General features: G+C 38.8%; 1 protein-coding gene across 2 annotated transcripts; it reads right to left on the reverse strand.

Moving 5' to 3' along the window:
* Window positions 1-4488: 4488 nt before the first annotated feature.
* Window positions 4489-11638, reverse strand: cdc6 (cell division cycle 6 homolog (S. cerevisiae)). Of its 2 annotated transcripts, none has more exons than XM_017441922.3 (12): window positions 11442-11638; window positions 10508-10806; window positions 10113-10373; window positions 9763-9962; window positions 9457-9605; window positions 9263-9369; window positions 9030-9169; window positions 8844-8944; window positions 8642-8709; window positions 8342-8520; window positions 8091-8231; window positions 4489-7044 (listed from the first exon to the last, which is right to left on the reverse strand). In XM_017441922.3, the coding sequence occupies exons 2-12, from the start codon at window positions 10794-10796 to the stop codon at window positions 6952-6954; spliced, it is 1728 nt and encodes a 575-aa protein (XP_017297411.1). In that variant the 5' UTR covers window positions 10797-10806; window positions 11442-11638; the 3' UTR covers window positions 4489-6951. The 2 variants fall into 2 exon arrangements, with proteins under 2 accessions (XP_017297411.1, XP_017297409.1); XM_017441920.3 differs by having other exon boundaries at window positions 6625-7044; window positions 11302-11637.
* Window positions 11639-15316: the final 3678 nt, after the last annotated feature.

A 15316-nucleotide genomic window follows, 5' to 3' on the forward strand; every position in this document is an offset into this window, starting at 1 on the left:
ATCAAAATTAGCTATTAACCCTCGGGGGTCTAGGGTGAAACTGGACGTTTTTGGACTATTTTAAATTTCCATCAGATTTTACCCTAAAAGTGGTTTAATCTGCCATGTTTGGAGTAATTATTTCAGCACAACCTCCCAAGTGTGAATTTTAGGTAATACTTCACTTTTGACCTACTGTATCAACACAACAGACCTAAAATCACACAAAAAACATGAAATCCAAGTGTAAAATACTTAGTTTTTTTACTGTAAAAACCACAAACACACTTAATGAAATATTTTTACAACTTAGAATGCAAATATAATCAGTAATATACATAAACACATAAACAAATTGAGCAAACAACAAAGTTATATATACTTTCTCCATTAAAATGTTGACAATTTCTGAGGCGTTTTTTAGACAAAAAAAATCAGAAGTTCTAATAAATTGCCATAAATCCTTTGTGCCACTCATATAAACAGTTTCTGTCCAAAATAAGGCAGAGGGACACATCACATTCTTAGTTTTGGTCACTTTCTATGTCCTGTTCATGCAAGATCATTCAGGTAAATGTTATAAAATCAATCAAAATATGCTTCCAAAAATATGGATCTGAATCTGTCTCTTGTTATTATTTTGGCTGGAAGGGAGACAGACAAAACGTGTTGTTTTCAGTAATCCTTCTCTAAAAAAATAATGGATAACATCAACAAAGTCCTCACTGTCTGTCCCAGACTATTTTTATTATTATTATTATTTTTTTTTTTTATCTATATCTCTGCCTCAGAGCTTCTCCTTCCATCATCTCTGGTTCTGAGCCTCCAACAGAAGCTGGAGCTCCACGTTCAAAAATCGCCTTGACAGATAACTTTGAGCCTCCGTCAGATAGGGGAGCGGTGTGTGTTTTTTCATTTGGCTGGGTTGGGGGTGAGATTGGACGAAGGATGGGGGAGTTTTCTACCAGAAACTCCCCGGTTTTGGCGCTTCGCGCTCTAACGCTCTGCAAATATGACGGTGATTTTAAAAAAAAATGTTGTGAATAATTTATCATAACTGTGGTTTTCCTTGGCCTATCGAGAAAATTTAAAAACTGGTGTAAAAAGGGGCAAAAAGACTGTCACAAATTCCTTTTTTTTTCCTTAGATTAATGGCGAATTTCTCTCTCTTTTTTTGCCTTTTTATAGTTATATTGTTTAAATACACAGTTTCCTTCATCGAATTATTGGGGGGGGGGGCAAATCTNCCCCCCCGGGATTTACGCCTATGCCTGCAGGTATGTTTTGTCCGTTTCTACCTGGACAGCAGTGATTCACTCAGCTGGACCAGTTTTAGATGTATGAACCAAGCAGTAGCTGACACTGCTTATGCACACTCTCTATCCACTCTTTGCTTTACACACATAAAAAAATCACATTTGTATCACTTTCAGAATTTATTTTATTTTCCAGTAAGAAAAAAACCACACGACTATAGTTTAATTTAGCTGTTAAGGAGTTTTTTTTTGTTTTTTTTTTAAGTTTTCTTTCAAAGGCAGCTGAGTGTTTCCAACTTAAAGGCAGCAGGAAGGACCAAACTGAAACATTTTTTATATCTATCCTAGTATTTTGAAACAAAAGAGTTCTACTTTAGAAAATGCTACTGTTGGATGGTTTATAGAAGCATAATTTATGGAAAAAAGTATTTTCAGAGTAAAACAAATATTGCAGCTATTATGATAGTCTGAGTCTTGATGATGAACCACCCTTTAATCAGGAGACTGAGTTGTTTTAGAGTAAAGTCAGGGGGTTTCTAAAAATGTGCCTCCAGATTTATGAAATCCTACACAAAATATATATTGTATTTTTGAAGGCTTATAAGAAAAGTTTGAATAGAAATGTAAATTCTCTTTGAAACCCAGAGTTTCCACCAGCATCTTATCAGCAGACTGTCATTATAAATTGATTTTGGACAAACATTTGGTCACATTTAAGAGAAGTAAAACATATATTTAGGGAACTTTTTGTGAAAAGTTTTGGGATTGACACTTCATGAAATGTCCTGCTGGAATCTCTGAAATCAGTTCCCTCTGAGTCCTAGAATTAAAAACCAGAGATCAGAACCAAAAGGAACGTTGACAGTATATTATTGTTTTAATTGACTTAACTGCATGTTTTACTTTTAACAGTTTCCACCCGTCAAACTGACAGGAGTTGATAAAAGCTGTGTTCAGTGTTGTAGTTCATGAAAGTTCAAGGTAAAATAAGTGGTGAGTTTGTGTTTTGTTGATTTAACTAAAGATTGTAAACATGGCGGTGTCACTAACACCTCATGACCCACTCTGAGGGCTAACGTCCTTTTGTACCGTTTGTAACATTTGCAAGTTTTCTTTAAAATAATATGAATGCTTTTAAATTCACTTTGAATGTTTCTTGATTTGACACCAGCTGAGTGTGCACAGCTACTTAGTTTCTATGTTTTCACAGGATTTTACTTCTCTGTGCTGTAAAACAACTAGATCCCTCATGTCATTGGAAACATGTCCAGTCTGAAACAGTACACTGTAGTACCATCAGAACCAGAGAAGGTTTTCTGACCTTTACTGAGGTGAAGGTTTTATACCTCTCTGTAGGAAAGCTCCACAGCAAGCTGGGGTTCTGCATTTAACAATAAAATCAAGTATAATAATAATAATAATAATTTCTTGTGCTATTTTGGGTTGAATGGGGTTTGCAGGGTCTTAAAAAGTCCACATTTCCTATTTTAGGGCTATTAAACATGTTTACTTATGTCTCTGCACTTCATTTATTCATCTAAAGTGTGGTTTCACGCTGTTAAACTATGGTAACTTGCAAGGTGAACTCATGCAAATAACTCTCCCTCCCCTCCATCTTGAGGGTCATTAGGGTCTTAGCCTGCTCCACACATGAGATGTTTGGTCACATGAATTGGTGTTAAACTAAGGATTTGATTCAAAGCTGCATTGTAGGTGGTGGAATGTGACCATCCCCTGTTTGATGTTGGCCTTTCTTGTTTGACAAAAAAGCAGATTTCATACCTCTTTCTTAAAGCATCTGTTTTTTGTCAAAAATATGTATATTACTGTATCTTTTCCATCACCAAATGAAACATTAGCAAATAAACAAAATTAAGGCCTATCATTCCTTGAAGTAAAGCACATGCCCCACCACCTTCATGCCAGAGTTTTGAACTAAGATCATCTCTTTTTAAGAAATACCAAAGTAATAACTATTTTGGAAAGTTTGGAAAGTTATACCTATTCTTCAGAATAACATTATGCACAATCTAAAGCAAAATCTTGTACGATCTGTTAGAGTCTGAAATATGTGTTGGGGAAGATTCTCAGTGACTACCACACTCAATATCTGTGAAACTGACTAAGTTAGAGACATTTTTGTGTTTGCTAAGGTCAGTTGGCTGTGGCAGGCATCTGGAATTGGGTTGACTCCAAAAGCTAATGAGTTGTGGAAATAGTTTCAGTAATTTCTTAAAATTTCATTAAACCCCATTCTGTGTGTTATGAGATATTTTGTTAATTAATTAATAGATATTTTGTTAGTTAATTACAATAGTTGTTGGCAAAGTTTTAAACACAGATCTTGCACAGACAGCTCTCAGATATAAGTTGGCCATCGGTCTCATCTACAACTGCACCAAATTTTAGGTCAATAGCTGTAAAATTAGCTAAATTATAGATATTTCTGTGTTTAAAGGTGAGGTGGTTGTGGCACTTATCTTGAAGTGGGTTGACCCCAGAGGGTAATTAGTTGTAGATGTCAAACAAATAATTTACTATTAAAATATGTGCAGTGATTTATGAGATGTTCTGCTAACAGTACAGACAAATAAACACATGCACACATAAATACACACATCGCTCTGCTTCAGTAGTGGGTGATAAAGAGCTACAGTCCTTTAGGAGGAATCTTAAGCCAAGCTAATATTGTTCTTTTTGAATTTTGACATGTTGTTAATGTGGCAGGTGGCATGGTAGTACAGTGGTTAGAGCTGTACCTCACAGTGATAAGGTCACAGGTTTGCTTTTCTGTGTGGAATTTACTTGTTATCCCTTCTCTGCGCGTGTTGCTTTTCTCCAGGTACTCTGGTTTCCTCCCATAGAAAAAATTGCATGTTAGGTTGTCTTCAAAAACAGCTAATGTTTGAAAGGGAGAAAAAAACAAAATAAACAATGTCATTGAACCTTATTCCTTTTTCTACCAAAAGACTTTTATACTTTTTTATGGAAACATTGAGTAGTTTGTTTGAAAATGATAAACAATCATCTAAACTAGGGCCTCCCACTTGGTGTGTTTAGCTATAGTGGCCACAATGAATCAGGATAATGGCAAAAGTTATTCCATTGTAGATCTGCATTTAATGATTATTTTTTTAGATTTTCATTTAAATCCTTTTAGTAGTTTATGAACTATTTTGCTTTCAACCATTGTCCCTAACAGTTTATGGCAAAATTTTAAACAAAGAACTGAAGAATTTTTTAGTGATCAAAGTATGTCTTGGGGATCTCTGTCAGTTACTATCACACCTAATTATAGCTCAAAAACGCTAAACTGGGCTGAGTTATAGACATATCTGTAATAACTTTTGGAATTTTTAACGAGCTTAAAAAAGATTTAGCATTAGGAGTATAGAAGGAGGTTACTGTCAGCTAATACCACACCAAATTTTAGCTCAACATCTCTAGAAATTACTGAGTTATACCCATTCTCGTGTTTGCTAACTTAGCTGTGGTGGCCATTTTGAGTTGAGTTGACCCAAGTAACTAACCAGTCATAGAGGAACCTCCGGAGATTCCTTCGTGAGAGTTTCAGTCATTTCTGTCCAGTGGTTCATAAGATATTTCCAAAAGCGTAGTTTTATTAGAATTTGAAGCATTCTCCATGCAGTTTGATGGGGTTTTTTTTGCGATTGTTTTTGGCAAATTTTGTCACTATGATAGTTCGAAATGGCAATAAAAGTAAAAACACACTTCTTGTGGCTGAGATGCTTGTTTTGATGTAGTTAAAGGAATGTTCCTATGTTTTTCTATGACAGCTCCCAACAAAAGTCAAACAATTCATTACAAAATCAAATTTTTAATATTAAACCTTTACATGTGTTTTAAACTTCTTGTATTTTTCTAATGGACTTAAAATATGGAAACATTCAGTGTGTTGTCTCAAACTGGACATGTTTTAATCCAGCTGTTTAAAACCCAAACTGTTCAGCTTGTTTCAGAGTCACGTCTCCCTGCGTGATGAAGTCCTGTCAGGTTACTCTGTGATGAACAACAGTTTGATCATTGCTGACATAAACATAAGTGCTTTGTTCTAAATTTAAAAAACAAATAAACAAGGCTTTGGCACAGCTGATGCAGGTGAGACATTTTTTCAGAGATGAAGACCACCATCTGTCAGATTCTCTCCTGTTTACTTCGTCTTTGTTGACACTTAGAGGTCAGAGGTCACAGGAGCATCTGCAGTAGCTCTTACCAACCAGGAAGTCTAATTTGTTAAACTTTCTGGACATAATTACCAGTCTGGTAAAAAAAATCACTCAGAAGAAACAGATTGATGTTTGACAGAAGCACAAATGTTACACTCTTGTCTTTAACTTATCTACGTGTTTTCTTGTTTGTTTTTTGTGTCTGAATGTATAGACAATCACAAGAAGGTCTTTGAAGTGACAATTAAATGATGAGAAATATATATTTAGACTAAACTACACAAAATATAAGCTAATGCACACAGGGGGTTTGTGTTGTGGTTTTTTGGTGAAAGATGTTAATTCTACATCAAAATGTGATTTGATTTACACCAACGTTCAGGATTTAAGATGTGTCATTGTATTCCATAACATTCACATGATCTACTTTCATTCCGTTTAATGTATTGCTGTGAATAAATTATTGCAGTAAAGGTGAATTTGTCTCGTTTATATTCTGACGATGTGCAAGCGATTCAGGAATATTGTCGCTTCAAATGGATTTTTCCAAATTGTGTGCGTATGTTCACTTTTTTACTTTAGTTAAAGAATAAAGCATGTACGGTCAATAAGCAGTTGAAATTAAAAAATGCATAAGCTAAACAAAAGGCCATGAAAATGTATTAACAAACATCTAGCATTTCTTGAAGGAATGCATATCGCCTGCTGCCTTTAAAACAGGAGTTTTAAACTACAATCTCGTAGGGCTCAGAATATGTATTGGTGTCATGGCTGATTTCCTACCCAACATTCAGCCTGAGATTGAAGTCATGCAGCTCAGAGTCGCTCTGCCATCTGTGTGTAAGCCTTTAATCCAGGGGTGGCGAATCCTGGTCCTGAAGGGCCACTATCCTGCATGTTTTACTTGTTTCCCTGCTCCAACACACCTCTTCTTGTTCTACAGAAGCCTGTTAATCAGCCATTGATTCAAATCAAGTGTTTTAGAGCAGAGAAACAATGAAAATATGCAGGATAGTGGCCCTCCAGGACCAGGATTCACCATCCCTGCTTTAATCCAATGAGGAGGCTCTGCGGGAAGATATCAGAGGGTGCTGGTGCTCCTGCAGCTCCACCTGCTGATCTAAACGGATCCCTCAGCCCCCAGTTCACCACCAGGGGCTCAGCATCTTTTATCGCTTTACCTCAGAAAAATGAAACATTCAAATGACACAAAACACCAGACTTTCCTTTTTTTTTTTTTTCAAAGTTTGTGGTACACGGAAGGCTAAAAAATAGATTAGGTTGAATTTCAAAGATGTAAATATAAAGAAACTAAAGCACAGTGGCGCTAATTTTTTGTAAATTATGTATTCACAGCATAAAAAACTGAAATGTTTCAAGAATCAAACTGAAACGGATGCTAGTATGTTACAAATTATCATTCAAACACAGCAGGCATCATCTTGAGGGGGGAAAAAAATTGAACAAACTTCCAGCAAAAGAAAAATAAAATAAATCTCATTTCTAAAAAAGTCTAACACATCTAGGTATCATGAGGGGAGTCCTGAAGTGAGGATGCTGCCCAGCAGCGTTCGGTCCTTCAGAGCGTTTTCAACATCTTTCTCTTCAATCTTCAGCCACACCTGCAGGAACAAACACGTTTTACTGTCACAGGTTGGAACAGGAGAACGAAACCACATCTACAGCAGCTCAGCTTCAGCTCCATGTTCTCTGCACAGCACAACAAACACCCATCTCTTTATGTGTCAGAGGGAGGGACAAAGAAATGTCTTCAACCTGGACATTTACTCTGAACTACTGAGGCGTACGTGTTCAGAAAGCTGTTTTAGGAGGAACTTGGTGAAACTCTGAGAATCAAAGACAAGGAAGAGTTCTCCATGTGCATTTTAACCATTTGGGTTTTTCTTCTTTGTACAAACCCTGTCGGATCCAGAGTCTTGTTCATGTAATGATTTCAGACCCAGTAAGCACAGGAATATTTGTGTCAATGCTGAGTCAGCATTCGGTTTTCCTGTTTTTAGTATCTTCTAGAAGGTTATTAGACTCAAACTACCTCTGCATACTTTGTGTTATTTTAACCATTCTTATATCAAAATGTTCGATGGGAATAGTGTGCGATGACTTTTGTTTTTTGTAACTTTAGAAATACACTTAAATCTCTTCCATTCCTTCAAAATATTGTTCTCTTTGAAATCTTCCACATACTGGCCCCAAATTTGTCTCATTATCCTACTTTTAGCAATTAGCTGCTGTTCTGCTACTTTTATCTATAGTTATATTCATATTAGCTTTTAGCTACAGTTTTTCTACTTTTACCTTTTAAACACTTGCTAATCCTTTAGTTGGCATTTTAAACATTTTAGCATTTAGCTCTGGTTTTGCAAAGTTTAGCCTCTATTTACTGTTTTTTAACCAAGTTTACCTCTGTTTTGATTATTTGAACTAACAGCTCAGTAACAGCTTGTCAGGACTTATGCTGCATTTTTACAAAAAATGTATCTTTTTCCAGTTTTTATGTCCTGCCACGTAAAATAGAACTAATGCATTTACAAACAGATCTGTAGTTGCCCTAAGCAAGAAGCTCCGCAGTAAAAAAAGAACTCTCACCCTTTAATTTTGGTACGCAAATCTGATTTTATCATGTTTCTGAAACATTGTTCTGTTGTACCTTTGTGAGCCGGGCCTCTTTGGCCTTCTTCAGAGCAAAGATTCCTCGACTCTCCAGCAGACTGCAGAGTGACAAACACTCTCCCTGACTGACTCCAGACACCTGCCTCTGGGCGCACAGCCGAGTGTACACCTCATGGAGCTGAAACACAAGCACATCTGGTTACAAAACCTCTGCATTATCATGTGGCATGTTTTAAATCAAAAGCTGTATGATGCCATGTTATCAGTCGGTGTTGCTCAGTCTCTCACCTTCCCCAGGCCAATTTCTTTGCTCTTTCCACTGCGGATGAGCAGCAGGAGGCAGGAGACCAGCAACTTCTGCTGCAGAGGGAAGGTCTCTCCCTCTGAGCTGCTGCTCTGCGACGCCATGCGGTCACCGTACACCTCCGACAGCACCCGGGAAACTTGTGGGAGGCTGACTCGAGGCGCTGCAGACACCCGGGACAGAACAGGTTTTGACCTCAGACCAAACTTCGGTCATTATCTTATCAGCCTTCTGCTGGTGTCAAACTTTGGCTTATCTGACTTTATGATTTCAGGCAAACTCACGTTTTGTTTCGCTCTTTGGGTCGAATGTCTTCTTTCTCTCATCGGCTTCTGCGACTTCCACTGCTCTCCTGACAACAAAAGGATTACATTCGTCATTTAGTCCTGATTTGGTAAAAAGCCATAAAATGTTTCTTGGTAAGTTTCCACAATTTTGTTAGTAAAACAAAAAGAGACCGATCCAACATGCAGGTTGGATGTTTACCTGCAGATGTCCAGAGCTTTCCTGGCATCTCCAGACACCGCCGATACCTTCCTGGCACAGAACTGAACCGCAGAGGAGTCCAGGATCCCATCCGCTGACACCTGAGGGGAACAGAACCCAGAACTTTACACAAGAACATTCAGGCACCCTCAAATAGAAATAATCTTAAACTTCGACAGCAACAACCTGTGTGAGTCTGTCCTGTATGATGGCTGTGAGCTCCTGCCGGCTGTAGGGAAGGAAGTGCAGCAGCAGGGGCCGACAGTGAGGCCGAGCCTGCAGTCTGGGAAGGATCCGATCGGTCAGGTCCAGAGCGTTGGCGATACCTGCAGAAAAACAGACCACGGTGTGGTCAGGTGACAACATACAAGACAGGCATCCTTTGATTTTTAATTTCCAGGTGATAGCCGAGCTCTTACCAATGAGACAAAGGCGAGACTTGGGCAGGTGCGGCCATTCAAAGATTGTGTAGAGGACGTCCTGAGCTTTGCTGTCCAGCTGGTCCATTTCATCCAGAATGAGAAGCCTGAGAGATAAACAAACACAGACTGTCAGGGCTTATAAATTCTACAGGAACACAAACACAATATAAGAGAAGAGGAAAATTACTCACACAGAGGGTCCCGGGGCTGTCAGTTGCTTCTGCACGCCGTTCTGCCTGCTGTGTGCTTTCAGCTTGTCAGCCAGTAGAGGGAAAATAGCATGGGAGCTCCGCAGACTCATGCAGTTCACCACTATAATCTGCACTGAGGACATCTCAGTCTGATGGGACGAGAAGAACAGCAACACACTGGTGAGATGAAAACTTGGAGCAGAACAGAGAATTAAAATCTAAGAAAAGTGCCAGGTTCAATCTGTCATGCAACTCTTTACAGAGTGCCATTAAGAGTCCAAACAGGCTTCTGAAGCCACAACCCACCCTCATCTCCTGCAGCACATAGTTCAGGCAGGCTGTCTTGCCGGACCCTGGGGCTCCTGAGATGTAGAGGCTCCCAGGGCGATGCTGCAGAACCTTGTCCTGCAGGAAGGAGCGGATGTACGCCTGCTCAGCCTCCCTGGACAAGAGGCGCTCAGGAACGGCGGTGTGGAGGACCTGCTTCACGCTCTGAAACCTGGACTCTGAGGGAAACGCAATCAGTACAGGTTAATGACATCACTACAGCTGGACAAGTTCAAAGCTACACTTTAAACATTTCAAACAAATCCTAACTTGTAACCAAACAACAGGAGACATTCTTAAAAAGATTGCTAAAATATTAAAGCTCTTACTTTCTGCAAACAATCGTACAACCGGTGGCATCTTCTCCCCGTTTTGACAGACAAGACGTACAGTGGGCGTTTCCTGCCTACTCAGGGATGACTTGGTTGGAGATTGTAGCTGTCGGGAAGAAGACTGGTCTAACTTTGGATGGAACAAGGCTGGTGAGTTCTCGTTAAAGCCCAGTTTCCGTTGCGAGGTCAGAGTGGGTTTGCTCTGCTTCGGAGGTGAGCCCTGCAGGATGGCACTGAGGTTGCAGCCGTTCTCATCACCTTCGAAAACAAAACCCAGAACCGTTGAGCTGCCTGGACACCGTGATGTGTTTGGAATATTTCACAACCCACATGTTAACCATGAAATAACTTCTGATTGAACTTCCCCGTTTTTCCTTCTTGTTTTGACTCACCTGTGCGTTTCCGTGGGCTGAGGGGGAGTCGGGGGGGTGTCGGTGGCTGAGCTGCAGGGCGTCTGGGTGAGAGAGGGGTCAGGCGGACGGATGACTGCTTCGGAGACAGATGAGGGGACCAGTCCTCAAGGCGTCTCTGCCTTTGAGGCAGGAGGACAGGCTGGGACTCCGTCTTAGTTGACGACACTTGGGGTTTGGGTGTGTTAACACGTGACGATGCTCGGCAGGATTTGCGGCGTGGAAACTGCAGCGTGGGCTGAGCTTGGCCCTGAGAGCGGGTGCTGGGCATCCTGTGTCCTCTGGAGTAAAAATGACACATGATCCTTAAAAAATCTGACAGTTTTATTAGAACAGCTCTTATCAAATCAACATGTTGATGTCAGCTAATCAACATTAGTCAAAACAAAAATGGCGAACTCAGTCAGTTTAACAGATATTATGCTGCAGTCTGAGTATCTGGGAGTCCTTCACAACACAGAGTGCTTCGTCTGCCAGATCATGAGACTGGACAGAAGTTGATCTTAAATCTTTCTCCAGCAAGTAATATCTGAAAATCAGAGAAAAACGTGGCTTCGAACTCTGCAAATGAATAAAACTTTATTACTTTCACAGCAAACAGGAAAACAGTATATTTTCCTAATGGCGCCAAGACATGGCGTTTCGACATGAAAACATGAATAATTCAGCAGAGATCTGACCTAAAACACACGTGTTTACCAAAATAATACAAAATACTGTAAAAACAAGATGCAAGTTAATTCTAAGAGCAGACTTTCATAGATAAACTAACCAACCTGCCGTGTGCTCGGTCAGCGTGAAAGAAACTGCGGCTTTTCTCACTTCCGGCTCTGGATTAAAAGGTTTCAGATGCTCGTGCTGACAGCGCCAGAGAAGGCAGGTTTGGTCAAAGTTTAAAGAAGTCCTCTGAACTCACAGCGGAGGAGCTTCACAGCGTCAAACCGCGCGCAATCCTCTGTCAGCGACGGTAAACTGGACACAAAGTTGCGCCAAATCTCCAACTCCTCCTCGATCAGTGGATCTCCCGCTGCTGCTCTCCGATTGGTCAGCGCTCCAGCATCTGCGACGCTTATTTGCTCAGCGTCCTGGGCGGATGTTACGTGACGTTGCACACAGTCCGGTGGCGGGAGTTTGATTAAGGGACCCAATGACTTATATAAGTCATTGAAGGGACCGTTTTGGTGGAATCTGATTTTCCCGGGAGCTTCAGTGTAGTTAGAGGAGCATGAACTTTGAACTTAGCTTTTTTTTAAAAAAAAAAAAAGTTTTCTGTTTTGTATCGCTTTCAGTGATTCAGTCTATTTCTGTTTCCGTCATACTGTACTCCGTTTGTTCAAGAAAAAACATGTTTTTGTGCCATTGTACATGTCACATTTTAAATAAAGTTTAAAAACAGTGACACGTATAAACTCTTTGGGTGTTAATGTCTCTTCAGATAATCAGATTAAGATAAAACTGCATTATATTTATATTCAAATTAAGACTGAATTCAGGGACTTTTTTTAAGTGATTAAGGGAAACAGGGAATGTTAGAGATTAATGAAATCACGGAGGAAAAGACTAACTTTGTGAAATCCACCCCAAGCCATCAACATGCCATGATTAGAAAGGATCGCCCATTCAAAGAATGGCTTAGATCAGGGGTGTCAAACCCAGAGACGCAAGGGGGCCAAAATTAAAAATTTGGTCCTAGCCAAGGGCCAATAACGAACAATATTTATTCAAAATTACATAAATTAACCTTGGTTTTAGATGTATTATGTCAAATAGTTCATATAGAAATATCAATGACCTTTTCCCAGATACAGATTATACAGAATTTAGAGCAAATAAACTTTAACGAACACAGACAAATAGATCAAATTTCAAAAAGTACATCATTAGCAGTCATTTCTTACGCCTCACTCAGCTTTTAAATGAATTTTTTAACATTAAAACAGATGTTTTAAAAAAGCCATAAACAAAAACCTGATCATACAGAAATTAAAACTATATATTGTTGGCTTCTAAGTCATTGACAAGAGAAAACTTCACCAATTAGGCTCAGTTTATTTAAGCAAAATAAAAGTCAGAGACTCGATCTGTCCCAGACTAGAGGACCGGACCTAATGAATAATAATAATAATAATAATAATAATAATAATAATAATAATAATAATAAATTTAATTTGTAATGCACTTTTCATTAATAAAAATCTCAAAGTGCTACATGGTACATCTAAAAACAAAATCAACAAAATACTTCTGATGAAATCTAAACATTATCTTGGGGGCCGGATGAAATGTTACACAGGGCCGGGTGTGGCCCGCGGGCCTTGAGTTTGACACGTGTGGCTTAGATTAACAAACAGACAGAAAATACTGTTTGAAATGCCCTATCAGCAACAAAAACACACTATTATTTTAACTTCATCATTAACAAAAGACAAGTTAAATGGCACAAGTTACCAAAGGATGATTAAAACATACAGCTTTGTGTGATATTCTTTATTGTATAAAAATATTTATCTTTAAATTTCTGGAGAGATTTGTGAACCAGGCAGAGGCTCTGAAAAAGACAAATACTGCAATGGCCACTAGGTCGCGCTAGGCGAGATCTTTGGCCGCCGTCTTGTAAAGAGCTATGCGTATCACTCTTTACTGTTACATTCTAAAGCCACACATTGTTAATGCCCCGTATGCTGCATCATCAGTCCATAAACACAGAGAAATTCCTTTAAAATGCTAAAATAAACCTATATCATGCATAATGTGAAAACAGAAGACAAGAGTATTCTGTAATGAGCTCCCAACAAGCCTGGATCTTATTGCTCTGCTTTCACCTTTCTGAATTTTGATATGTTGTTAATGAAGAGGGCAGCATGGGCAACGGTGGTTAGAGCTGTTATCTCACAGCAATGATGTCACAGGTTCAACTCCTTTCTAGCCGGGGTATGAGGGCCGTATAGGTCCCCATTAGGTCCCAGGGCCCCCCACCAGGGCATGGCTTTAAAGCTCCTGCATTTTGAAGGTTTTAGAAAGTTAAAAACTGTAATTCTGATGTCCATGGTCTGCTGAAAAGTTATCAGTGGACTCTTTAAAGTTCTGCGGTTAAGTATCAAAATGTTGATCAATCAAACACAACAGAATTTATTCTGACTGTCTACAACATTTACTCATTATTACAGTACAATCCTACAGCAACACATTTGTTGCTAGGATTCCAATTTTTTCTGTTCAAACAATTGTAATTTTGAGCACTTTAAGTTGTAGAAACCTGATACTTTATACTTCTAAACTCAATCAAATATTATGTCCTAGATCTCCACTAATTGGAAAAAAATTCCTACACTACTTTAAAGATCTATTAACACACAAAGGTAGCATTTATATTTGACACTAATGACAGCAGTGAGTGTGTTTTCTGTGCATACGTGTCAGTACATCACAAGTCTGTCCCACTTGATTCTGGACTGAAAAAATGTTGAAACTGAATAAACTGGTAGATCTACATAATTATTTATGTTTCTGGAAGGTATAAATTGACCCAAGTATTACAATGGGGTGTAATTTATCACTTTAGGAAAAATATTATTTGATTTATCAAATATTTTCTGATGGACAAAACTGAGAAGGTCACGTTTCCAGTGATTTATGAACTAATATGACAGAATACTCACTGATGGAACATAATGCTACAATCTTTGAAGTGCTGGTTCTGATAATCATGACAATTAAAGGCAAAACACTGCAGTCTTTTACTGAGTTTGATGTATTTTATTTATGGTCTGCTGCCAGTCTGACAGCTTCTACACACGCCCATGTTGCTACAGTAACTTTTCACAAAATAGATGCACAAATTGGGCCGGCCATTCCAGTTTCTCTACTTCAGTGGTGAGAGGTGTGAGGGGTAAAAAAAACATGTCTACTAATTAGGATAGATTGCTTTGGGGCTGGCAATACCAGTGTTTCTTTTCCTTTCCCCTTTAAATAAAACAGTATTATCAACCTTTAATTTTTTTTGTTTCATAAATACATTCTTATAAAAAAGAACATATTTTATAACATTTAACATAAAGCACATGATAAACAATATAACAAATATGTTCATCTATCTTTTGTAACGTAGTTAAAAATTTGAAAAAGTGTTTTTAAAAACAGAATGAAAGGCACATTGAGGATAAGGCCCACATGTGTCTCAAGAGGATTAGAACCATAAAATACTGCAGTCTGTTACAGAGGGTGAGACAGCGATGGATTCAATTTCTTCAGTAAAAACTGGAAAATGTTGAAGAGTCGAACATTCAGACAGCTCTCCCAATTCTACCCCCACACCAAGCAGGACCAGGTTCAGGAAACAAGTGGAAGGATGATGGTGACGTGTGGATGCTCCTCAAGAGGTCATGGATGGTTCTACTCACAGTAAACCAACTTTCTGTGGGTTCTCATCTTTTATTTTATCTTCCTGCTGGGGTCTGAATGCATAGTTACCTTCTCCTGTAAGGGTCATACTCACCTCTATTCCTGGGTCATGATTTACTAAATCTATAAATATATTACCACTAAGATAACACAATATTGAATAACTTAACCTATTTATACTTACCATTTTCCTTCAGGACTGTAGGCTTAACTACAGCTTTGGGCCTCTAACAACAACAAAAATGACTATTATTATTTATAACATTAATAAGAATAATCAATATAACAACAATAACAACAAAGGGTCCTAGCACTCAGTATGTGGCCTGTTTGTCTCCAGGACGACCACTTCTGAGGCCTTCTGCAATTCTGGACTGCATCACATGCAGT

The sequence above is a fragment of the Kryptolebias marmoratus genome, linkage group LG6, assembly GCF_001649575.2.
Source record: "Kryptolebias marmoratus isolate JLee-2015 linkage group LG6, ASM164957v2, whole genome shotgun sequence".
Lineage (NCBI taxonomy): Eukaryota > Metazoa > Chordata > Actinopteri > Cyprinodontiformes > Rivulidae > Kryptolebias > Kryptolebias marmoratus.